The sequence below is a fragment of the Melanotaenia boesemani genome, chromosome 8, assembly GCF_017639745.1.
Source record: "Melanotaenia boesemani isolate fMelBoe1 chromosome 8, fMelBoe1.pri, whole genome shotgun sequence".
Classification (NCBI taxonomy): Eukaryota; Metazoa; Chordata; class Actinopteri; order Atheriniformes; family Melanotaeniidae; genus Melanotaenia; species Melanotaenia boesemani.
The window spans coordinates 7,931,078-7,958,141 of NC_055689.1; the positions used below are offsets into that span (position 1 = coordinate 7,931,078).

General features: G+C 39.1%; 1 protein-coding gene across 1 annotated transcript in view; it reads right to left on the reverse strand.

Annotated features, from left to right (window-relative positions):
- The window catches only part of LOC121644355 (vertebrate ancient opsin-like), a 95,373-nt gene extending 70,720 nt beyond the window's left edge, over positions 1 to 24,653 (reverse strand). The window contains exons 1-2 of the mRNA XM_041992259.1: positions 24,281 to 24,653; positions 8,696 to 9,024 (exon numbers count right to left, since the gene is read on the reverse strand). Coding sequence (XP_041848193.1) covers positions 8,696 to 9,024; positions 24,281 to 24,653 — 702 coding nt within the window. The remainder of the gene's footprint in view (positions 1 to 8,695; positions 9,025 to 24,280) is intronic.
- Positions 24,654 to 27,064: the final 2,411 nt, after the last annotated feature.

The window sequence follows — 27,064 nt, forward strand, 5'->3', positions numbered from 1 at the left end:
TTCTTCAACGTATTCTTTTACTTGGTTTACATTTTGCTCCCCATTTAGCTGCACTTTGTTCAGGAAGTAGCACAAAAACAGCACCATGCAGGCTAAAGTAAGCAGGTATCCAAATGATGGATGATACGTTATGGAACAGTGTTCATGGAAAATGTAGAATAGATAAAAAAAACATAACTATTTTCTTCTGACTTTGTTTTTTATATATTTAATTTTATTTACTCCTCTAATTTCATATTGTGGAATCACAGGTGGGCAGCCGTATTAGACTCCATAAATTTCACTATGAACTCTGACTATTTCACTATGAAAGTATTTAGAGCTGCCAGGGTGACATCAGCGTTTCTGAATTCAAGAGGAAAATCAGGTCTTTTAAAAGCTTTCAACAACGTTAATAGAAATTGTAAGTGAACAGTGCCACTTAATGTTTTTTCATAACAAAATGCAGAAACACCATTAAGATCCCTCACTGGCGTCTTTTTATCTACATCTGTGACCAGTTGTAATACAAGTACAACCTCTCCTATTAAACACGACTTTTTTCTGAGCCTGATATTAAAAAAAAAGTGGAGAAATCAGTCACGTTTTAAAATCTTGACCACAGAAGGTCATTTGCATCGAGATTTTGCCCCTTAATGCACTCCCTGCACATTCCTGTGAAAGATGACAGCAGGTCATGAAATGACCAAATCAGTTAAGGGAAAAAAAGAAGTCCTTCCAGCCAGAGATATTAACACCTGGTCAGGGCAAGGTCATACATCCGATGTAGGCCAGAACAAAATTAGGACTCCAGCAGTTTCAGTCTGTCACTCTCCTCCCCCCTTCTTCTTCATCCTTCTGCCTCCCTTACTTACTCTTGATATCTTCATCTTCCTGCCTGCCTCCATATGCCCCACACACAGGATGCTGAAGACATACAGTCACACTTGACTAGAAATCCACAGGGACATATGAGTCACATAAGGAATTCAGACCAAGGGTAAACATGCTGAGACAAAGGGACGGACTGCTGTTGTCCAACTAAGAACTACTTCACGTGTGTGTGCATCAGCATGATTTGCTCTGTTTCTATTTTACTCTGAATTCTTTTAAGCTCAGGGATACCGTTGTGTGTCTGCTTAAGTAGTCTCTTGTGAAAAGCTTTCTGTTATGTTTTATTACATCTTTGTTGTCAAGGGAAAGTCCATATAGGTCTGCTATGGGCTTTAGTTAATACAAACTATGTGAATCATGAATTATTACAGTACGGTTTATTGCTTCATCCACTTAGTTGTGCTTACAGCTCAACAACAATGATTAGTAGTTAACAAATCCTAATAATATGCATCATATCTAAAGATTATTTTTATTTGCTTAAATATCACAATCATGTATTGCTTTTCATACATATTTTCTATGAAGTGGCATCATCTTGTCTCAAGTTGATTTTTAATACATCAAGATGAGAAGACAACTATAAAACAAAGCTGAGCATAATAACTGCTCCAAGCTTATATGTATGGTCAGTGAGGATGCCGGACGATGTGAATGAGCAGAGAACTGTTTTTTAAAGATTATACTGAAATATTCAGTAAGAAACATTCAACAAATGAGATTAGGCAAAAAAAGGAAAACGAGTTAGGACATAATGCGTCACGGGAAGACCAGTTGAATATGTGTTCAGTAGAATCCACTTCCACCAGCTCCAGTCACTGGAAAGACTTCTGCTGGCAAGATTTGATCACATGCTTTACTACACTAAAGCTGAAATGTAAACAGACAGGTAAGAAAGGGAGGGGTCTGTGTTTGGAGGAAGTGTGGAGAATAGCTAGCAGATCACTTCAGTGTATTTTAGAGCTGCCTACTTATTCAGCCTGACTGATTTTAATTTTAATACTGATTTTATTTTAACAACGGGAAGCATGTAACGGGATAGAGCCCTCCTAAAGCACAATTTACATGGCAGGATACCAAGCAATATGTTGGCTGGAGAGAAATACTTGTTTAGGATATTGTTGGCAGCAGGCAAAAAAGCAATAACACAAAAATGGCTTCAGCCCAGTCTTCCAAACTAGACAGGCTGGACAGATGTTGCCAACTGTATTCAAGATATGGGAAGACCAACATTTTTATTAAACATGCAGACTGGCAATAAGTTTTACTGGAAAAAGTTAAATGGATCGCCGATATGAGGAATAACTGGATACTATCTGAACTGATTTGTATGTCTGTTGGTATAACTTATGGGTGGGTGCATTTGTTTTTCTCTCAGTGTGTGAAAAATGGAAAAAAAGAAACAGATGAAGATTTTTAGTGTAGCCTTGGAGTAATGAGTGATAAACACAGACATGCTGGGGGGGGATTTAGTCATGTTGTTCATGTCTAACGGAGCTAAAGTGACAAAAAATTGCCTAAAAGGAAACTTTGCTTTAGCAGAGCAACAGCAAGAATGTAAAGTATCAGTGACCTGGTTCTGTTGCAGAGAGCTCTCATTTTACAGAGAACATGCAATTCATGCCTCCTAATCCCAACGCAGGCTATTTCCAACTTCACCAGGACAGCATGTTCCTTTGGACATGATAAAAACTAAATCTATGTCACCACTGCTCACGCTGGGTTTCACATCCCTTGCTTCCTCTGGAACAGTTAATGAACTCCAAAAACAAAGCAGCAAGTTTTAAACAGCTTTCAGACTCTTTTAAACCTACTTTTGATTAACGTACTCACTGTTAATTAACAGGAAAGTGTGCGGCACCAGAACAATGCATCCTGTTGGAAATATGACTCGATCAGCCTCGGCTGGTGGATCCAGCCTTTTTCCTGCATATGTTCATGTTCTAAACATGTCCAAAGGTTCACACCAGGAATTTTAACAGATTGAATTTCTCAACTTATTTACATGATTCGTTTTTGTCATTCTGCGGAACCTTTATTTTGGCACAAGTTTAATTTATAGTATAGTTATAGTCTTATAATAAATCTAGCCAGATCCTCTAAATATGCCTTCTTTTTTTTAATTCTCAAAATGTTATTTGAGACCTTCAGTATGATTGTAGTCTTTAAATGAGTAATTTGGCGATGCGTTTAATTTTGTATGTTTCTATCTTGTATCTTTCTAGTGTCTTTGTTAATATTATTCTATTATTTTACAAACAAAAAAACAGGCAGTGGCAGCCTAGTGGTTATTGATTTTAAGATTCTTTTATTGGTTTTTTAAGTCTCTTAATGGTCTTAGCCCACCTTATTTATCTGATTTGCTTTTATCTTATGAACCCACTAGACCCCTTGCTGCTATTGGGTTGGGGTTCTGGGGGATTTTACTATCTGTAAAGCACCTTGAGTTGCTATTTGTATGTATGAAAGGTGCTATATAAATAAAGTTTGATTTTATTTGATTACAGAGGTGGGCTTGGGTCTGGAGGACCTTGGACTGGCAACTGAGGTGAGCCATTGTGGGCCCCTAAGCAAGGCCCCAACGAGGATGGGTAAAATGTAGAGAAGAACTTTCCCAGCAGGGATTAACAAAATATAAAAAATAAATTAATTAATTAATTTTAAAAAAAGCTTTTTGGAAAAAAGAATTAATCCATTTAATCTTAATTAAAGTCTTTTTAAAAAGACTATCATATTTGATACGTAGAGGTTCTGAGACTTTTTGCATCATTTTATGGTAAAACTTGGCTTAAAACCCTGTTGTATTCAATCTGATACTTGTTGTCTACCTCCTGGTATATACAATAATAATAAAAAACTGCACTACAATAATTATGACGTATTACTTGGTAACAAATAATAAATATATACAAATTATTTCTGTCAATTATATCTTTACATTTTGTTAACGGCCAAAAAATTTAAATAAAATAAACTAGTTGAATTTTTAAGGAATTGTTTGAGATTTTCTTCAAAGCTTCTATTTTCTGTACTGATAAAAACCTCAGTTAGCGATAACTGGAAGACATAAAATAAGAATAAAAGGAGAAAACAACAATATCACTTTCAAGCAAGTGGGGGATTCTTTATTTTAAGCCTGCCCTTTTTCTTTCTTTTGGTCCATTTTCTTTTTCTCAAAATCATTTGATAAGCTATCTTTATCTGTGCCGGCTGGTGTTGACCAATGTGACTTGACAGGAGAACTAAAGCCTTTATTTTACATAGCATTGTCATTGTGAGAGCAGCTGTAAGCAGCAGGGTGAACCATTAAAGAAAAGCAGATAAAGAAAGCACATGTAATCCTGCACAAAGAAGGTGGTAAAGGGTAAGAGAAAGAAACAAAGCATCCGAAGCTTACGTACAGTAGATATACGAGGGAGAGGAAAAAGTGGGAGAAAGTAGACAAAGACAAAGAGAGAAAGAGAGCTAAACACTATTACTTTCCCCAGCCTCCTTCTTCATCTATACAGAGAGCTCTATGTGTTTTCAGACAGGCAAAGTGATAGGGTGCTCAACAGACAAAAGAAGAAGAAATAAATGCTGCTGTTATTAAATGAGTTGTTACTTGTCACTCACATGTCACACAGCAGTTTATTAGGAAGGAAGGATACATACATATAAGCATCATGTGTGTGAATGTTTGCTCATGCTGTATGGCTTCCTTGGAGAGCCAGCAAACACACTATCCAACACTGTCTCTGCTCATATTCCTCCACTCAGTCAGAGTGAAACAGTGTGTGAATAAGCAAACACCCGGTAGCTTGTGCCACGGTTCATAGCCAAGGGGAGAAAGAGGAGCAAATACCAGAAAACACAGTCTGGATGACCTGCTGTCCTCCTCACCCCAGAGCAGGCAACCACTGAATGTTCACTGATGTGATCAGGACCAATATTCATCAAGTGTCTTGGTATTACTCTTAGGATTGGTAGTTAGCATTCAGTTTGAGGCTTATATAATAAATTTGGCCAGGTATGCAGTTATAGATGTCTCTTTCACAGCAGACCCGACCAAATCAGCTGCAAAACAATCCAAGCTGCAGCTGAACTGAAAAATGCTGCTTTAACGGCCAGTGAACAGTTGTGACCACAATATTAAGCTGTACATTGTTAAATGGGCAAAAGTGAAATTGTTTCACCGCAAGGCTGTTGTGCGCTGCTTGTATACCAAAGCAAAGTGTGTAATGAGCCACACCTCCCTCTAAAGGCAGATTTATGCTTGCGCGGCGTCTGTGTCACCGCCATACGTGCCGTGTAGCTCCGCAGAGGCTTTACGCCACCTCTTCCACACCTGACGTGCACCCCTGCTACGCAGGAGGTCATGCGGAAGTACTCCCTTGTGATTGGTCAGTTTAGGATCATGTGTTGCCTAATATCTGGATCTTCTCGCTGAACTTGTGTGGTAACCACCATCTTTAAAAATAATAACCAGTGGATCAAGTTGATGAGAGGCTGATCGAATTATTTCTTCATTTTCTTCCACAAGCTAATAAAGACACTGAACAATACTGGATGCCACTGTTGTTTTAAAACAGAAAATAGCTACTGAACTGAAGTGATCCAACAAAAGAACTCTGACCTGGTGAATTTACCGGCTAATACCACCCCTGCTGCCACCTTCAGATTAGGAGGAGAAACTGCAACACAACAGCAAAACTATGTGTACCCCCTACGCTCGAGGGCAAGACCAAACTCATCAGCGTCAGCTATGCCATAACCGACCGCACGCAGATGCCGCGATTATAAAGTATAAATCCGCCTTAACTCTTCCCCCCACTTGCCTTGTTCACAAATGAAAGTGCAAACACACTGAGCAAAACAATCATTTTGTGAAACATGTCGGAGTAATTTATGACATTTATGTTGGTGCTGTCCATGAGAAGAACTAGCTTCATGTAAAATTGTAGCTTCTTTAGCTCTTACAGTGCTCCAAGAGAAGGGAGGAGATGCAGTTCACATGAATGTACATGAACACGTAACCAGACTGGCTGGTAAAAACAGGGCTGGATATTCACACAGAGACACGGCATGTGACGTCATGCTATACTCACACTCACACCTCTTCTTCACATAATTGCCCCTTTATGGAGAGAGATTTATTCATTTATTCGTTATTCGTTTATTTATTATACGAATCCCTGTTAACTGCCACTAAGGTGGTAGCTACTCTTTCTGGGGTGGTCTTTATTTTACACAATAAAAATATATAACCATAGTGTAATAGGTTTAATTTACTTGGTTGCACACTGCAGTTTTTGTTTAGTTTTTTTTGTTGTTTTTAAGAAATCTGCTCATATCCTGGTGAAGCATTCCACACAGTATAGATGACCCAACTGTCCTAATAAAGAAAGAAAACCTCTTCAAACATTTTCTTGAGATTTTTATAGGGTCAATATTGGAGTTTGACCTTTCCTATATTGTTAATAAAATTTATAGCTGTATCAAGTCTCAGGAAACTTTAATAGAATTTAGCTTTTATTCTATATGATTGTCAATCAGATGAATCAGCTGGAGGTGAAGTTTAGAAACTGTCATATAAGAATGTTTTTTGTTATACTGTACATCATTGTCATCTATAAAAAGAAAAAGAGATTTTGTGTGAGAAGAACGTTACATGAATTATTTGATGCCACTTGGAGGCTGAAACAAACTATAAACAGAGTTGATGTATTCTAGGAAATATAGCCTTTACATTCCTACCATTTGATTGATTGTAATATTAGTATTTAGCATTTGTTTCTAGTATCTGGGAATGAATGTAAGTTCATTGTTTTCTTGTAGTTTTAGCTCAGTATTGGTTTCTACCAACTCTTGAAAGAAATATCTAGCCTTTTAGCTTTTAAATTCTCCAGCATTTTCAAACAAGACTAGATAAGATACGTTATTCAACCACAGGGAGAAATTCACAGTTAGCTAGTTGCTAACCGTGTTTGTCTGCCTGTTTGAAGCTTAGCATGTAGTGTATGGTAAGAATTTAGGCATTTATTTTAAAACTGGACCACCTGACTTGTTGAAAACAGTTACAACAAACTACATCAATCATTTTTAAGACATAAAACAAAATAATCTCTAGAGTACGGGGGAAACTGAACAGTTTTGGTGATACTTCCCTGTTGGCATGTCAATACATGTAACATATTCTACATATCCACATGTTAGGGCAGGGCAATTAATCGAATTTTAATCGCAATTACGATCTGGGTTTTCAACGATCATAAAAATGAAATGGTCCGATTATTTTTTGTCCTTCGATTTGTGCTGTTTTCAAATCGAGCGCAGCTGTCATTGCAGCTCTTTGCTGCAGACTCCTCCCACAGCCCCGACCGCTTTAGTTTTATTCAGAACGAGTTGCAGACACCTGGACACACGGGAGGCGGCGTCGCTCCTTCTCCGTCATTTTCTATGTAAACTTACGCGAGAAAGCGAAAATCGCTGCCCTCCTCCAGCCAAGCGACAGGCGACAGTTGTGCATGTAAAATGTTGCATTCGTGCACGCAGACGTGCTCACGGGGGCTTGCGACGCAACACAAAAAATTAGAAAAATGTTAAATTTTTGTGAGTTGCAACTAAATAATCCACCAGCTCCCAGAGTCACAGAGAGACAAACGTTATAAACAAACAGAACTTTTTTCTCAATTAACACAGTGAACAATCAGGGATTTAAGGAACTCATCAACACTTTGGACAAACGGTATCACTGCCATCTCAACACCATGTTAGTGGAGCGTCTCTTTCTTTCCTGTATGATGAGTGTAGTGAGGGTGTTGTGAAAGACGTGGTGACAGTCCGATGTTTCGCCACCGCTATTGACCTGTGGTAAAGCCGCACCAGAGCCATAGAGAAATGTCGCGCTACATTTTATTGACGCGGATTTTAATGTGAAAACGAAATGTATCCAGACTATTTTTTTCCAGACCACACCAGGCGGAACATAGCTGCTGGTCTGAGACAAACAATAGCTATGAGGACCTGGTGGAAAGAAACTAGTCGGCATTACCACAGTAAACACTTCAAATGTATTTTCATTACAAAAATGCATAAAAATTGGGATCTTGTGAAAAAAAAAAAACTTAATAAAAAAATTGCAAACCAACAAGCAAACCATTAAAAATCACTAAATTAGGCTAAACAGAAGATCTGAAGATCTCCATTTATGCTTGACACTGAAGACGGTTACGCAGACGGACGGACAGTTTTGTCTGTCTTCAGCATCAGTTACGCGGCCTGTTTTCGAAGAACTTAGCCATCCGTTGTTTGACACAGAAAATGGAACAATACCACCATAAATTGCAGGGACAGTGCGGAGCAGAACAGCTGACATGCGACCAGCGAAAGAAACAAACTAGAGAAGAAGAAATGGATCAGGGGTAAAAAAAAGCAGCAGAGGAATGAAAGCGAGGTCAACAACTGTAGAAATTGGGTGAGCTTTAGAAGAAAGGTTATTTAAGCGTTTAGGGCGTCTTGGGCGGTTCGAAGCAACTTTATGGTGGTGCAATACCACCGCCAACCAATATCTGAAACTGACGTTGGCTAACAGGATTGAATTCTGAATTCAGCAATGCTTACTAGTCGAGAAGTTGACTTAACAATCACGGCAACGTAAAAGACACATGGAAGTAAGAGGAAGGCAATGTATAACGTTTGAAAGGGACTTCCCTATTTACGTACATTAGGGAGCATAAATGGGCAGAATTTCTTCTGAGAATGGGTTGTATGAACATCTAACACTAAGGGGTGCTCAGGCTCACCAGTGTGACTTCAGTCCTCTTTTCCTTCAATGACTCACCTGTCTGATGGCGCACAGCAGTTTCCCATAGCAGAAGATGATCACCAGGAACGGCATGATGAGGCAGAAGACAAACAGGCAGATGATATAAGAGATGTTATTTGCTGTCTTGGTTGTCCAGTCGACGGAGCATGTTGTCCCAGGACCCTCTGGACCATAATGGCTCCAACCAAAGAGTGGCGGAAGGGTCCATATGAGGGAGTAGACCCAGGACAGGATGATGCCCAGGGAGATCTTGCGGTAGTTGGAGGAATCTGCCTCTGTGGGGGTCATCATGGTGCTGTAGCGCTCATAAGAGAGGATGGCCAGGGAGATCAAGGACACAATGCCTATAGCATAAACAAGAAACAGAGTTCATATCAAGTTATACATCTTTGTACATGTGGTATCCAAACAGGCACATAATCTGAGTTCATCTGGAGACTAAAAAAGTTTGATATAAGACTGCAAACAACATATGTAGTCCTGCTCCGTCCATTTAACCGAACCATAAAACAGAAAGCAGTACACTGTCTGTCCACATACTTATCCTCCCATTGTGATATAAAATCTTACTTCTGAAATCAAAAACTGTGCAGTTAAAAGGAGTTTTATGGTTTGATCAGTTCACAGGGAGAGCGGGATATAGTTTGAGAAAATGACTGCCTGAGCGAGTTGAGCAGTGTAGTAAAACTTTGAATAATGGTTCAGTTCATATTGCGTGACCTGCAGCAGATTCCCACTGCTGTAAATTAGAGACAATAGCACTACCTGAAGTGTCTCTGAGAGGCAGCCCAGGAAAAAAAAACAATGTAAAAATTTCAATAGGCCTTCTTATCTTTCTATAACCATTCAGTGCAGAACATAAAGCATTTTTGTCTTGACATATCTGCATCTCCATTACTGTGTATTGCAGTGACTGAGCAGCAGAAGCCTGGAGCTCAGTGTTTATACCAACCCCTTGGCCTTTTCATTCCTCTTTGCTATTGGTTTTGGAGTCATTATGATCCATGGAGCTGTTGTTTAAGCCCATTGATTTTCAGTGGCAGTGAAGGGGACCTGAACTTAATGCGGCTTTGAAAAAGCCTTTCACTGACTACTCAGCACAATGAATGAGTTAAAGTAAAAAGGCAGAAGAGAAATGCATCAGGGAAACAAGCTTAAGCTGTGCCATGAAGATGATGGTGTTTTTATCTATGTGTTTGTGGACTTTTGGTGCGCTGACCAAACTGTGTACACCTCCGGCTGCAGAGTCTGACACAGTCTGTTGTTCAGGTTTGTTTGCACTCAGATATTAAACTTTTTCTGCTTTTCCTTGCCACACTGATTAGCTTAGGTTTTCTATTGGTTCAGTTACTGCAATATTATTGAGTCAACACAGCTTTACAACAATCCACTTCTGCTTCCGTTTGATCTAGGGTGACTCATAGCAACTCTGAGTGTGTTTCCAGTATAGTGTACTTTTAATGAAAGATGTCCAGCTTTGCTTGTTGGTGCCCTTTTTTTTTATCCTCTGCAGTTTCCTATCTGCACTCTAAGCACCCAAGTTTGAAAGAGGAAAATTGGGAGAACTGTCCTCTCATAACTGATATACAAGATCATGTCACCATTACTCTGGAGACTTTATGAAGGTTTAAAGCATTGTGTCATCACTAAATAGTGGTGTAGATCAGTATTATGGGTTTATATTAGTGTCTTTAATCAAGAATGTAGTTTTTCTATTTGAGAGCAGCGTAATTGTACAACTGTATAACTGTACAACTCTGCATTAGGAAGGAGGGGGAGAAGGAGTGGGGAGAGGGAGGTGTGCAGTCCACCTGATACAACACATGCACAATAACCCATGCAAACAGTTGCAATAACTTAGACGTGCAATAGTGAACTGGGAATCTGTACCACCTCTACTGTGTGCAATGCTTGTTTATATTGTTTTATTTAACTTATCTTATTGTTATTTATTGCATTCTATTTGTGCTTTTCTTGCACCTTGTTGCCTCTATTTTGCTTTGTACCTGTATATATTGTGTCTTGTGCTTGTCCTGCTTTACTGTTGGTGTTGTATTGCTGCTGGTACCCAAATTTCCCTGAGGACTCTCCAAAGGGATTAATAAAGTATTTCTATTCTATTCTATTCTATAATTGTCTTAAATATCGTATTGCTCTCACTCAAAAACCTGCTGATGCACCCAAAAAGTCCCTGCTTGCATGGAAATATATTCAAATTTCTGCTGCCTCTTTTTAAATTTAATGCACTTTTGCTGAACTTTTGCTGTTGGATTTCTTCCTTTGTGCTCTTGGGTTGTGTGAGAGGAATCTGTTAAAATGAATCTAGCTAGTAGAATGCTAGATATGACGCTGACCTATCAAATCGTCACTGTTTTCTTGTGAACATACTCATTTTTACAAAGTTTTGCAAAGTGTGCTCCAAAAGATTGCTAGTTAACTGGTTTGATTATACCAGTGGCTCTTAAATTGGGGGTGGGCCCCCCAGGTGGGGGGCAGAGTTGTGCCTAGGGGGTGTGCAGCGAAGCTAAAGAAAGCTCATAGTTTTTGCACTGCTAGCAAAATATGGACAAATTTGTGAAAGTACCAATGGGCAAATGATGATAAATTGACAACAGGCATTTCAGCTTACAAAAAAGAAAAAAAAGACAATTAAAATATGATGAGGTATATCTTGACCTAGGCTTGACCAGGTAATGGTCAATTAATGGTAATGGTCAATGAAGAGAGACCACAGCGTGTTGTATGTCTGATTAGAATCTGAGAGTATGAAACCAAATAAATTATAATGGCTTTTGGGGACCTCTCATCCTGAAAACACAGAAAAGCCTGTTCATCATTTTAGAAATAAATGACTTAACTGTCGTAAATAGCAGAATTGTTTTACTAAAACAGCAGTAAATAAATAGTAGTTTGCAGTGTCCTGGTTTAAAACACCTCTTACTATAGCAGAGGAATTTGTCTTATCATTCCTTCTGTCACTGACATGGTTTTAACTATAGTTAATAAAGTAGTAGCAAATAAACTAAAGACTATTTCGTGGCACATTTTTTTCGTTTGTTTTTTTTGTAAGCATCGGGATGCGTTTGGTAGTGGGATTTGGGGGGGGGGGCGACATTTCATTTTGTCGATGGAAAGGAGGCCCTGCAGAAAAAGTTTAGGAACCACTGGATTATAACTTTCATACTTTTCCTCTTTCACTTTAAACATTGATACACTATGGTGCAGGGTAAGGGTCTAAAATAAGACTATTGAAATCTCAGGAGTGCCTACATACTTGCAGTAAGAAGGTGTATCCATCCGGAAGTCAGCAAGCAACTGGAGCAACACATGATGCAATGATTATCAGACAGGTTAATAGGTTTTGATTTGTTATCTTATAATCAAGAAGTGATAAACTGTCACTGAAAGCATCTTTTGCATTTTGAAATAACTATTCAACTATGTACATATACAAGTACCTACATTTGTAATTCCTAATTTACACATTTGTGATCATTATGAAAGAGTTTAGTCTCCATAGAAAAGCATTAAATGCACAAAAAGTAGGCTTATTTTGACTGGATGAATTTTAACAGGCTCCTATCACAGCAACCCAGGAGCACACAGAAACAAATCCAAGAGCAAAAAGTTTGTGAGTGCAACAGTAGCCTGAGTATGAAGAGAAGAACAAAACACTGAGTGCTGCTCGTTTGTTCATTACTGTTAATAAAATTTGTAAATTTTTCATTTCTTTAAAAAAACTGATTTTGTGGGTCAGAAATTACTCATAACGCCCCCTACAGGGTAAAACCAGGTTTTGTTTTTTGTTTTTTTAATACTTGAACCGTACTTGGTGCTTCTCTATGTCAGGAAAAAATTTTAAAAACCCCACAGCCCCTCCCTCCAGATGCTGGTAGACGAGTCCTTGCCTCGCAGGCATAAAAAACCACACCCACCAACGCATATGAAGGGATGTGAGCTTATATGGTGTAGATTTGCTAGTTCCAGACTTCTATTCTTTCACAGAGTTTCTGATTAAATATTCTTGCAATGGGACTGATTTGTGTTTTTGAGGGTTGTAAAAGTAAGACTGGACTTTATTTTTTTACCTGTTGATCCTCATCTGGTGACAGACAGCAGCTCAAATCGTAGCAACTTCCTGCAGCTGCCACAACCTGCCGCGAGTCTCCACAGCTTTCCAGAGCTGCTGGAGCTGCTGACAGGTCAGCATAACAGTGCTAACGGCTTAGACTGATACGGGTAAGGACCACCTTGTTCTTGTGTAGCTGAGGAGATTCAGGAGGGGAAAAGTCTTCCACCTCAAAGACCGCTCTTTGGCATAGGTGCTTTGTGAAGCTAGTGGCTGCTAAGCTGCTGTCTGTCAATCATTTCTGCCTGTGTACCCGACCCTCTCACTCCCTGCCTCTTCATCCACCCTGTTATGGCCACAGCTTATTGCTGGCAGTTGTGGCTCATTTTGCCGCTGATTGCCAGTTCTGGAGGCTCTGTCTGGAGCCGGCACACCTCCGTCCCCGCCCCTCTGATTGGCTTCTCTATGGACCAATCAGGCTGCAGCTTGTTAGATAGAGGTTGAGGATGAAAAGGCTGCAGCCGAAGCCAGTCATGGGGGGGGAAGCCGGAATGGCTAAGGCCGCTTTCCCCTCACGTTGTGCACTGTTTGTGTTTGTGGCATCAGGGTGAGACTGGTTGGCGCAGGTGGTCTCATCCTGACTTTGGCAGAAATTGGTAGAACGGTTTACTGGGTGTCTGCTGTGCTATGTGGTAGTCTTGTGTGTGTGTGTTGGTCTGTTCAAGAGTGTGCAGCAGGATGTCCTGGCTGCTTGTGTGTGTGTTCCCGGTGGGGGACGGTAGAACAGTCCATTTAGTTGGTCGTACCTCTTGTTTCACACCCAGTTTGGGTTAAGCCATGCTACTTCCTGGTGTGTATTCTGCCTTCGTTGTCTTTTATTTTGTTGCAGTGTTGGGCTAGCTTAGCGTTTGTTTTGTTTGTGACTACGGTCTCTTTAGTTTATGGGTCTGCTGCTTTTTATTTGGTTTTAGGTTTCACCCCGAGTTGCAGTTATGTTGTGGGTTGCACTCGGTGGATTTCTGGGCTATGTTTGGTTTGTTTCTTTCAGCAGGTCCGCTAATCCCAGCACTTGTTTGTTTTGTGTATTTTCCGTTACAGGTTTTCACTCACCGTTCACGGGTTTTAATAAAATGTGCTTATTTTAATTCACCATCTGTCCTCAAAGTTCTTTTTTTGTTGCACCTAATCATACCCCTATATTGGGTCGTAACACACCCACACCCACACCTCCCACCCAAACCCTTGTAGTTTCAGGCATTTTTTTAAATTTGGCAGTGGGTGGAGTTACGCAAAAAGTATGGGGTGTAGTTACATTTTATTATTGATTTAGTGAATAATAGTTATGAGCAACTTGGTTTATAATAACGTATATAACGCATATCGCAGTTTCCATCAGCAGTTTGAATTTTTTTTTTTTTTTTTTTTTTCAAACTTTAGCAACAGAAATCCATTAAAGCTCTTTGGTTGCTGCTTACTGAAGGTGATCTAACTTTATGACTCAAAACAAACTTAATTTTAGTAAGTGCAAGTGAAGAGAAGCAGCTGGGATGCCTAAGGGTTAGTAAATGCTATTTTTGTGTGACGTAAGTCTGTGTTTTCATAAAAGGAAGTCAGTGGGGATAAATGTAAAGAGAACATTTGATTTGGTTTTTACTTCTGACCATTTATTTTTTTCCTAATACTAATATCATTTTCAGTTAAATCATCCATCATTTGACTTCCAGAACTGAGTGCAGAAAAACTTGACTGTTAATTTTTTTCTACAGCTGAATAAAGTGTGCTTTTTTTCTCCCTCCAAATCAAAATCTTGCCTAACCTCAACCATCTCATGTTGTACTCGAGTATTACCAAACTTTATAATGACAGCACATCAATCCTTTATAATCCCCATGTGGAAACTTATTTGAAGGTCCTGATAAATGATGCCTGATAAGGGTGTCTCTAAAGGAAATGGGCACTTTGTTCTGGAAGATTGTGACAAATGACATATTATATTTTGTAGCTCTAATCTTTCTTTGCCTCTAAGAAGTGATAATGCTACGTAGGCTTGTAAAATGTAGGGAAATAAAAACCACTCCCTACAAACTGGTACAAGGAACACATAGATTGCTGTGTATAAAGTTGCTTTAGTTTTATGATTAAGACCAAAAGTAGTGAAGGGATTTAAAACACGCCAACTTGTGAAAAAGGAAATCTCATACCCAGTCAAGATTTTCACGAGCTTCAGGAGATTTATAACTTTTAAACACAGACAAAGTGCACCCACAGTTTGATATACACTGTTTATCTTGTTTCTTGGCATTGTGTGTTTATTCTGCCTGGAAATGTCTCCTTTATCTCTCCTACTCCCTCTCCATATCTTTTACTCACCATCATCATGACCAACATTTTATTCAAAATAAAAATGAAACCATTAGTGGTTAAATGGATAAAATATCTATATTGTGTTATTAATACATATGTGATAATATGATTTAATACTGAAATAGGACAAATCCTGTAATGAAAAACTATACTGGTGTAAAAGTAGCTGCATTACTGTGATTGCTATCACGATTGTTCACACGCTATCAACCATAAGATTAAGGTTAGGATATGTTTGTACTATTTGTGGTTATCAGTTATTATTCTTTTTCATCACGGATCATTTTTTTTAATTAAAATGAAACTAGTAATAAATAGACAAGACACAGGTCTGATTAAGAAGTTTTATCCCTGTTGTTATTACGTTGTAGACTACAAATAAAACTCGTAAATGTGAATGAGAACATGCAGCTCATTTGGTAAGACTCTGTCCCCTAGTGGTGGGAATAAGTAAGACATTGCCATGTGAACAAGGGGGAAATTGGTATTTTATTGTGATAGTAAATCAACAAAACAGCTGACCACAATAACAAAACAAACAAAAAGAAAACACATTTTTTTCTTTTAAGGGTTTCTATTAATGTAATATTGTTGTGAATTTCTTTGTTATTGAAAAAAGAGATTGTAACAGTCCAGGTAACCAAGGAAACAGTACAAGTTATGGAGGGTAAAGCTTACAAGATGGCACTCATGCCCCAACGTGTTATGACATGACCACAGTCGGTTGAGTCAAGTCAAATGGACTGTGTTTAGTTTCTTTAAAAAATGTTTTGCTCTCATCTAAGAGCTTCATTAGTTCTGATTTCCTTCAAGTAGACTGTGAAACAACTGATTTCTATAGTGTACAGCCATCATTGAGAGTCATGACTCACTTTAAGTCACATTAGAGTTTAATTGTTCATAGTTTCAACTGTGTGAATAGGTGTCATAAAATAGGTGTTGTCAATCATTGACGTCAAAGACTTACGTCAGTGAATCTATGGACAATGGTTCATTCTAAAGAACAGACGTCAGGAGGGTCTTATGGATGAAAGCAAAACATTTCCAAGAAACTAAACCTCGATGGATAAAAACCTTCAATTAGGATGTGCCATCATATTCTCTATAAACTCATCCAACTCAATGCTAAACGTCAATGCAATGCAAAAGTGCAGTTCACTGTACATTATGACAAATTGCTAAATTTAGCAAAATTTCACCCCCTGTTGGTGTAACAGGAAATATTTTAGGATGAAATCATTGTTTGTCTTCCTGTACTCTATTTATACATTTTGAACTTTAGGAGGAATGACGTACTTATGGACTACCTATGAAACAAATGAATAATCCAAACTCCTTAATAGATCAGAGTATTAAATAGGTGCATCCATAGGAGAAATAATATACTGTAGATTTCTGGATAAAAGGTCTAAAACAGGAGACAGTAAAAAAAAAAAACTTAGTGGAAAGAACATCAGTCCTGATTGGAGCCATCTACAGTAAATTCTGTTAGGCCATGCATGTTGGGTGAGGCTGGAGGCATGTGGAGTAATGAGTCCTCGAGGTGAGAGATGCATATACATGTCTCTGGTATCTATTATTCAGATTTTGATTTATTTAATTTTTAATCTTTATTTTACCAGGGGAGTCCCATTGAGATTACAAAATCTCCTTTTCAAAGGAGCCCTGGCCAAGACAGCGCCAGTCCAAATTCCATTACAGACAGTAATCATTAAAACACCAAAACAAACATAAAACATACAGTATTGAGTGAGTGGCAACATAAATCACATTAAATCAAGCAGCTCTCCTATGCGAATCCCAACCAGAGACCTCAGTGAAACCTGGTCATTACAGCAGTGCTGAAGCTTTCTGTCCAAGAGAGCAGACACATTAAAGCATTTTTGGAATTCAGTGGCTAAATCCCATTTCTACCCTCCCCTCCGTTTTTCTCATTCACGTTAAGGAAAAAGCTATCTCGATTCTCTTTTGGATGAAGAGGAAGAGCTAAGGGTCAGGGCCACTAAACCCTCCAAACAAAGACAGTTAAGGACTGCGCTTCAAACGAAGTGGTAAAAAAAAATTCCTGACAGACACCGAATACATCTACAAAGATGGCGGATGGTGGCAGGACACCCATAAATGTATATTCAGCATCAATAAAGATGCAAAAATAATTTAAAAATTGTCTTCCATCTTGTGGCCATTTTTTTTACATTCTCGTTCAATATAGGATTATTATCAAAATCGCTAACTTAGCTGCAACCGCTAATCAATAACGTTCATTTACGCTAATGTTAGCTGGTAAGATAATGTTGCTAACGGTAGTCAGCATAGAAATAGAAAACATCCCTGGCCAAAAATAAACAGACCTAAAGCTGAAGTGTCATTTTAAGTACTTTAACTAGCAGCGCCAACTGTTCTCTAATTTAGAGTTTATAGCATGTTATAGTACTTTTAACTTTTTTAATGTTTCCGTCCACACTCACCATTAATAGGCATTAAAATCTGACGGTAAGCCAGGACGGGATCAGCCAGCAGCAGCTTTGCATGTTTCGTTTTTAGTCTGGTCATAAAGCAGAGGTGAAAGTCTGCTCTGACTACAGCTGCGAGCTCTAATGGACTAGGGAGGGGCGGAAGTGCTGCTCATTGAGAAGAAATAAACTATTTTACGTCAATTTCCAAAAGTCTCCACTAACAACAGAAAAAGTCTCTAGATTTGTCACTTCTTTGAAACAGTGACTAGATGGGTCTGAAAACTCGCTAAACATAGTGCCAAAGTTGTTAAATTGGCAACACTGATTTAGCAGAGCTCTGATGTGCATCTCAGTTTAATCGGTGTACCAGAAATCCTGCACTGACAAACGTTCTGCATTGTTTAGAACGCAAAATGCAAATAATGCAGTAATTTTTTAACATGTTCAGTTTTTTGTAATTAATCAATCAGAGTTAACGTGTTAAAGTCCCAGCCCTATTTACAACGTTATATAACATAACGTCTCCTTTTGTTTTTCATATTGAAAAAAAAACGCAAAAATATGCTCACAACCCAGGCAATAAAAAAAAAAAAACAATACGGCATCTTTCTTTTTTAGTCATTAGTTTCTTGCCATTCTGTTGTCATAGATACTTGTCACTACGTCTGATATAGCAGCTAGCGACAACTTCTGATGACGTATGATGGTAGAGTAGGGGTAATTAATTTCCTAGGGTACTGTTTTCAACCCCTTCCCCTTACCAGTCCGTTTTAAGGGGTGAGAGGTAGGGAAAAGCAAGGGGTAGGGGAGGGGTAAAAAAGAGAAATGGGATTGGGCCTTCGGCCTAATCTGGGCTACTTTTTTGCTCAGTTCAGTTGAATTTAGTGGTTCCGGATCACAGAGAAATACCCCAGCTCTGGGCACTACTCAGAGAAAGTTCATTAAATGGTCCAGTTAAGTATCATCCAATTTAGCCTCATTCATTATTACTGTATTCATATAAGGCCAAATGAATATTCAGTTTAGTTCCATCTCCAATGCAGCTTGTGCACATGGTGGCCGGGGTTGCCTGCTCAACACAGTATAAGTAAAAGCCAACAAGCTAAAGGTAGGTGAATGTGACCCACATGTCATAAAATGTATTTAACATGATTTACAGCAAGTGTTATTAGGGCCAGACATGGCCCAGAGGCTCAGAGAAAAATATAGATTGGGGCACATCTGGTGGAAATATGGCTGAGTCCAGACAGCCACACTCACCCAAAGTCATTAGCTTCATTCAAGGCCAAATGTGGGTCGTAAGAAAACTGCTAATGTGGGCCATATCGAAGCCAAAAAATCCTTTGCCACCTGGACAGGCTCTATAAAACTGCTGTGGTTGTTAGTACTTGTTACTTTTAATGCTTTATGATTTAAATTTGATGATAAAAGCATATATCAGCACATCCTAATAGCCATGGTCTTGATGAGTACAGCACATCTTTGGTTTTACACTATGTGAGTGACATGGTTTTTTTTTTAGGCATATAATGTCATTGTGAAAGACTTTCCTCTCACTGAATCAAATGCAGCAGCAGAATCTAATATTCCAAAATAAAACTTCATATTATCTGATTTAAAAAAACAAACTCTGTCCTGCTTTTTCTTCCTCTCTGTTTCACTCATAATTGTCTTTTGAAAAGCATCCGCTGGTCTACGGTCTGTCTGATGCTGTATATCCCGCAGAAGACATTCTGAATGAAAAACAAAGGATTGAATAAAGACATGTTTGTTCTGGGAATCCCATCCCAGTGTGTTTCCCTCAACCATCACAGATGCATAAACACTACCAGAATATTTGCAAATGCCTGGCTGAGCACTACAACCCAGACACCTATCATCAAAACATATTTTTGTCTGAGCATTACAAGGCCTTTAATTCACTATTCATTACCTCAGCTCATCACTCAACTTCCCCTCCTTGACCTTTATGCTGTAGCGCCATTGTTTCTGTTTCTTTCTTCCTGCAGACACCTCTATTATGTCACAACAAATTATCATCACTCTGACCAGGTGTTGCTCATGCCAGTGTGATGCACATGTATATGCAATTCCCATTTCTTTCTGTGTGTTTGTGCAACAGGGGGTGGTCTGACTTCAGTATGCTGTGAGTGGGCTCGGCAGTGCAAGGTTAATCTTGTGTCAGTGTGCAGATTGTGGCTGACAGCGTGCAGGAGCACGCAGACTGGGAGTCAAAGACAGAAGAGAAAAGTGTCTTGTTCTTCCACTGGAGTAGTGAAGAAAAGAAAAGTTCATCAAGAAAGAAAGAGAAGAGGATGCAAAGAGGAGTGTAGAAGACATGAAGCCGCTAAATGGGTGCCAGACAGCTGATGGCAAAGAAAAAAATAGAGTTCGTCATCAGCTGAGCTTTTGGCATAAAATCAAAGCAGTGGATTGTCAAATGTTCACTTATTTAAAACTATGAGGCTAAAAGCGGGAGGCTGCAAGCAAAGAGTAGAAATCAATGATGAGAGGGAGGCGGAATCTGCAACCAATCACTACGCTAACAACATCTTTTGTCTTTGACAACCAGGCCCTCTAATTTGAAGGAGCATTGATCATTTGGAAAAGCTTTATATAGTTTTGGTGAAGACAGACAAAGTCACTTTGTCAAAGCTGCACAGAGCATTATTCATCCAAACAATCAATTTCACTTTTCCTTTCTCTGACCCTCCCTCACTTTTTCTTTCACTCTGTTTTTATGAGCCTATTGAGGAATTACTTGTCCATAACCAATGGTTGCTCTAATAATGTCTGCCAGCCATTCCTCTCTTGTGCACTCTCTCACTCTCTCTGTCTCCCTGCAATGTTTTTAGTTTGTAAAAGCCAAAGTTCTGCCAGACAGAATTTGATAAAGTGGCTCCTTGTGGATGTCAGTGTTACACATCTTCACATGGCCCTTAATCTTGCTACAGGATTCGAGTTAGCGAGACAGTGGGTACAGTCACAGCACATCCGGATACTGAGAAATTTTCTCTTCTTTTCTCTCAGATATGACTGAAATGAAATAATCTTCGTCTGGAAACTACTGACTTAACTTAGAGGAAACGAAAGTAACAGATGACAGTTGGCTATGAATTTAAAAGTGACAAATTCGAGGATCTTGTGGGAAAGGATAAATGAATTTAGTCAGGTTAAGTATACAGTATGAAAAGTTTTAGTATTGTAGGGGAAAAGAGGCAGAGCAGCTCAGAGGCAACGCCTGCTGCATGGCTTTGACTTACTCGTTTAGTTTAATGTGAAACATGGACAACAAATGATGAAAATGATCACATTCTCTCCATATATTGCAAATAATCAAGAAATACACGCATGCAGGTGCATAAAAAGCCCAAATCCTACCATCTATCTATCATAGCAAATACCTGACATCCTAAATTACAGCAGTTATCAGAATTCCTGATGTTCAGATTGGGTGTTGATTGCGGGTTGCTCCCTGCAGTTGCTCCACTTAAAGTGAGTCTCTAAACATCAGAAGATTAGATGTGAGAGGAAGCTTTTGTGAAAGATTTATGAGACCTTTATGCAAACTCCATCAAAGAAAAGCTACGGCCGCCGACTATGAACACCTAAGCTCGGAATATTGAGTCAGTTTGCAGCTGTGCAGGGACGCCAAGGTCTCCATTTCAGAAGAGCTCTAAAAAATGTAGTGTTATTTTTCAGTCCTGTGGAGAGCAGTTCAACTGTTTTCATTAAAGTGGCCTCTGAGCTTTAGGTTTTCAAAAGAATCAGTCTATAAAATTCAGCCCCTTTGATGACGTGTTGTGGGCTTTAATGCTTGAAACTGATATATAACATTCAGCTAAAATGCTAGAAACGTTGTTGCACTGGTATGGAAGCTTCCAGGATCTCCTTGTTGAAAATAGCTGATGCAATCTGCTGTTAATATCCAAATGAAAAATAATGTGATTTCCAAAATTCATTAAATTGAGTGACTAATTTCTTCCATATTTTAAGCATCTTCCATCTTTTGCAGCTAACAAAATACCCAATAACAGCCAATTAGTGCCGGAGGCAAACATTTAGACCTCCTTTCATCATTGCTGTTTTACAGAACTCACTTCAACAAATTTATTAAATGCTTTTTATAATCAAATAAACATCTATCAGTTCCAATTTTCTTTTTTTTTTTAGCTTTTCTTCCTGAAACGAGGCTTCTATTACTGGGAGATTCTGAGGATTTCATCCATGTGCTGTTGTTTTGAGGTCTGTCCACAGATTCTAGATATAAACACTGAGATAGAGGAGTTATGAGGATGACAAAGAATCCTCAGCTTGATCTTATTTTGGTTGTCCATTATAAATTTTTTTGCTGCCACAGCCTCCTGGTGTTTAATTGATTGTACCTGGGAAGTGCTCCCCTTGGTGCTAGCAGCAACACAAGCAGGAGGCATGATCGATCCATTTAAGACAAGCAGAGGTATTCCTATGGTGAAATTCTGCTCCTTTAATTCTTCAAACAAACTTTTTCTTATGACGGAAAAAAAAACCTTTACAAAAGTGTATTAAACTTCTTTAGATGCTCGTTTGGGGAAGTAAGTTGATTTTAAGGGCTCAGAAAGAAAACTCCATTGGTCAATGTGACAGTTGACATGCTGTGTTGGATGCGTTTGGTTTACTTGTTTTGTTTATTAGTCAATGTCTTTGTTTGGTGGTATATTATTAATGTGTGGGAAGCCTTTTTGGCTGGATCAGTCTTGGAAAAGACATTTCTAATCTCAGATTTTTATCCGGTTAAAAAAAGGAGAGGTGAAAATGGATTTAGGAAATTTTGTAATGGGGCTCAAGCAGAGGGTGTTCTGTGATGGATTTTCTATAAAGGTCACATTTGCTGTTGCACCGCATCACCGTCCAGTCTGAATAATCATTCTAGAGGTCTGTTACAGGCAAATGGAAATTTCCATTTGTTTTCTCAGAAAGTTTTCTTGGTCTTGCAGAGCTCAACTAGAACCCTGGTGTTATGTAATTACAACAAAAGCAAGCAGCTACCTGGACATGCTGCTCTATGTTCTTGTTATCTCCCACTTTGAAGGCAGCAGAACCCCCTCAAAATCCTGCCTAAGTTAAGCTTAGTTCCTCATCAAAGCCTAAACATCTCTTGAAATACTTTTTGGATAAAATGGTAGGAGACAAGATGTAAAAAAAAAAAAAAATTAAAGTTTTATTAAACTGTGCTGACGTCAGAGACATTAGAAATCAGAGTTTCTAAATCTCTCTAAGTCTTAAAAGGTTTGAAAGATATGAAAAGCAAGAAATACATAATTTTTTTTGTCTTCAAAAAGAGCTCCTAAAAAGATCAACTCTTCTTAATTTTGAGAATTAATCATAATCTAAGATTTTTTTTTTTTTTTTTTTTTTTTTTAGCAAACATACAAATTACTTCAGTAAAAAGGTTTTTCAAATAATTTAATGTGTATGTTTTGCTCAACTTTATTTGCTGCTATAATAAACACATTTTGTCCATAGGAAATTGTGAGCATGTTTATTTTTTCCTTGTTTAATTTGTTTTTCTGTTTATTTGTGTATTCATCTCTATCCCCCCATCCTGGCGCTTTTGCTCTTTTTCATCATTGCGCCTCATTTGCATCGATACCAGCTCTTCTGAGCACAGGTTATACCACGCAGGGCCCCCCTTCCTCGTTTCATCAACCCCCCGGGTGATTCGATTTAGCAAGAAATAGGCTACACCAAAAGCATACTGCAGCTTTTCCACGGACCAACACTCCCCCCGCAGTCCACAGACTTGCACCGGCAGCTGCTTCCTCTTCCTCTCAGCCTCCCAACACGGTAACAAGCATCTAGCTGACATTTAATATCAGGTGGTGTTGCTTTATCCGTTATGTGAGCAGCGGCCAAATCACCAGCTGACATGTTTTCAGACTTTTAAAAGACATTTGAACAAATGGCCGAGCATCTGCTTGCAACGCTTCCAATCTGCTTCTCTTAGGACTATCTTATGCCGTGGAAATACATGCACAGCCAGTTTCGGAAGTGATTCAACAGCCTTTAACGTAGTTTCACGCAGAATTAATGACTTACACCATACCATACAACTATTTTTGAGTTACCCGAATGCAACGTGAGCATCCGCGTCAGGTAACAGCAGGACCGTGACAGAGAATGCACCTTTACAACCTCAGAATTTCGTGTTTTACCTCTGGATGGCTGGCTTTTGCAAACAGTGAAATTTAAGAAATTAAGATAATCTGCACTTTCTCACAAACTGAAGCCTGATCATACAAATTGTTTGAAGGAAAGCGAAAGCCGACCGAAAAAATACATCCATATGTGAAAAAATACATTAATATGAGACATTTAAACACAATGAACTGATAAACAGCTTATTTCCCATCCAAATTGGCATATTCGGCTCCTGATATTCAATTTGAACGCATTTCGAGTGTTTTCATTGTTTTATCTGAAAGTTTGATGTAACCATGAAATGCACATCACCACGCGGCTCAGTCAAGGATCGTTTCAACCACACGAGTGGAGATTAAAACCATGAAATCCCACAAGTGCAGTGCTGTGGGAAAGCTCCAAACACCACTCAACGACCAAAAACCACATATCACATGAAAAATGGAGCCACAGCCCATAGGTACATGCATCTAGACTCTAAGACGAAAGCTGAAATACCATCATCCTTACAGATTCTGCATGTCTACTCACCACAGAGGGAGTTGGCGAAGCCGTACCACACACACCCGCCTGCTCCAATGAGCCACTGTCCCTGCGTGCTGGCCGCGAAGCTGAACGGAGTCCCCAGTAAGCACACGAGCAGGTCGCTGACAGAAATGTTAATCAGGAGCAGGTTGATGGGAGACCGCAGCATCTTGTAGCGACAGAAAAGCACAAGCACCAGCAGGTTGTTCGCGAGTCCAAAAGTGCCGATGAAGCCGAGGCACACAGCCACTACCAGGTGTCCTGTCGGGCTGAGGGTGGTCCGGTACGAACCGCCCCCCAGGTGCCCTTCCCCGGCTCCGGCGCACAGAGCGCTGTTGGATTCCGCGCAGCCGCTCAGGCTCACGTTGGACACGATCATCGCAGTCCGTGTCACCGCGGTGGCACACCCAGAGGCCACAGCTGCTAATTTGTCAGTAACATTTTTCTTTTCTTTTTCTTTCTTTCTTTCTTCTTGTTTTTCTATTTCCCCCCTTTTTTTCTGTGTGGGAAAAAAGAAAAGAAAGAAATTGTCACTTTTTACATGAATGTCAAGTGGAAAAAGTCTAGTCAAACTGAAATTTGAACTAAATTGTTTGGTGGGAATTTCTAAACTTTGTGTCTCAGTTCAGGGGGGATGAGGGGAGGGGGTGGATGGTCTAAAATTTGGAGGAAAAAAAAAGTTTGGTTAGGCTTTGCTCCACCGTGTGGCAGTCTGTAACGCACACTCTCATTCTTTCCAGAGTCGCTCTTGTATCTCACACAGACACCTTCCCTCTCTGGCCGTATTTAAATCGCCGGTTGACGTTGAGTGCGGAGGGTGGGGGTTTGGAGGGAGGCGGAAGCGGAGCACGGCGGTGGTTGGGCAGGAAAAAGAACCGCATGGAAATCCAGTGGCAGACCAATCCGACGTCAAGGAGAATACAACACAGCCCGCTCTGCTCAGATCGTCGTCCAATTTAAACTTTAAGGAACAGTCCCCCCCTTCGAGGATAAGATGGCGTCCGGGTTGGTGCGCGGCGCTGTCCAGGGTGCTGATCAAGGTCTCAACTGTGTGCGCTCTGGAGACAAAATTCAGCAGCTATACACAGAAATGTGTATCAGAACTTTGGCAGGTGTAGATCAGCGCGCGCGTCTTCGCCTCTGATCAGATTCAAGGTGCGGTTTAAAGATTGATGTGGTCCCACCCGTAAAAAGGCTACTCGTGTAAAAATAAATGAGTGGCGACTAAACATGTTTATGGTTTCAAGTCTATCTGGCAGTTAAAAAGACTTTAATCTAGACAAATTAGAAAAGAAAAAAAACATGAAGACAGATAAAATACAACCCTTATAAATCAGTCTTAAAAACACGAGTTGTATGATTTACAACCATCTCAAAGCAAAGAAGAAAGTCACCTTTTACGTCTCCCTCTACCCTTCTAACCACTATTAAGGGCTCTCAGGTTGAAAACACTACAAATGGGAACAGTGATTGACAAAAGCTTAAATTTTGAAATCAACACATCTGCAATCTGTAAAAATGCCTTAAGACTTTATTTTCTGCACAGACTAAACACTTTTAATGTAGATAAATCACCAATGGTTTTATATCAATAGATAAACTACAACGAATAAACAACAGACATTAAAAAAAAAAAAAAAAGAAAATATGACAAGGCATATCTTGACCAGTATAATTGCAGGTAATGAAAAGAGACACTGTGTCACATCTATGTCTCAAAATATTAACTTAAGTGAAGCCAGTATGAAGCAGTATGATATTATTGTGGTCGTTAAAAGGAGGGCCCTGCAGGAACAGTTTGGGAACCAATGTCATACTGTATTATAATACGTAAACCTTACAGGCAGATTTTGTTTTTATATGACTGGAACATTTTACTTACATTGATCAGAGATAAATCTTAAATCACCCTCCAGTTTTTGTTTATGTTAGGTCTCTAGATTTATGTGCAAACAACTGGCTCAACCAGTTCCTTGTTAAAGCAGAGGGTTTATGAGACAGTCAGACTGTGTCCAAGTCACTGTGTAATACTGGCTTCCACATGAGGACAGAAGTAAACTCTGTTGTAATTTGATTTTCCCAAAGAGGAAATCAATTTAAGTATATCTTCCTTTGCACAGTCATTTTTTTTCTCGCCTTCTTTTGAATTGTAATGTTTTCTTTTTGTCAGCTTAAAAAAACACATTGCAGTTTCTGACTGAAAAATAAATAAATAAATAAAAAATAGCAAAATACTAGAAAAAAACAAAAAAAAAAAAACCTTGCTCAGTGCCTGGCATCCCTAATCGACATTTCCACATAGGCTGGGTGAAGCTGTATCCTCGCAGATATGGCACACCGTGTACTGTGAACCTTGACTCTCCATCTCAAACAGGAAGCATTGTTTTATGTGGACCACTGCAAAAAAACCTCTTTACTGTTACCTACTTTCCATCCTTGACATAAAAGGGCCAAAAATTAAACTACTTTTCTCTTATTAAGGGGAAGGAACATCATGTCCTTATTTGTGTTCAAATTAGAGATATGTTTAAGTAAAAACAAGAAAAAATATTCTATGATCCTAGGAAAGCAGTTTTCATTTAACAGGTATCTGTGTGTTTTAGCACAGTCACCAACAATGACCCCCCCCATTGAAAAAGTGAAGTACAAGTTCATAATGTCAGCAATTAGTTTGTGATTAAAAATCAACCCATGTGGTTGAACGTTGACATTTTTAATTATGTTTGGAGTGGAAAAAAAAGGTTCCCTCTACCATTTTACCAATGAAAAGTTTAAAAAATGAGATGGGGA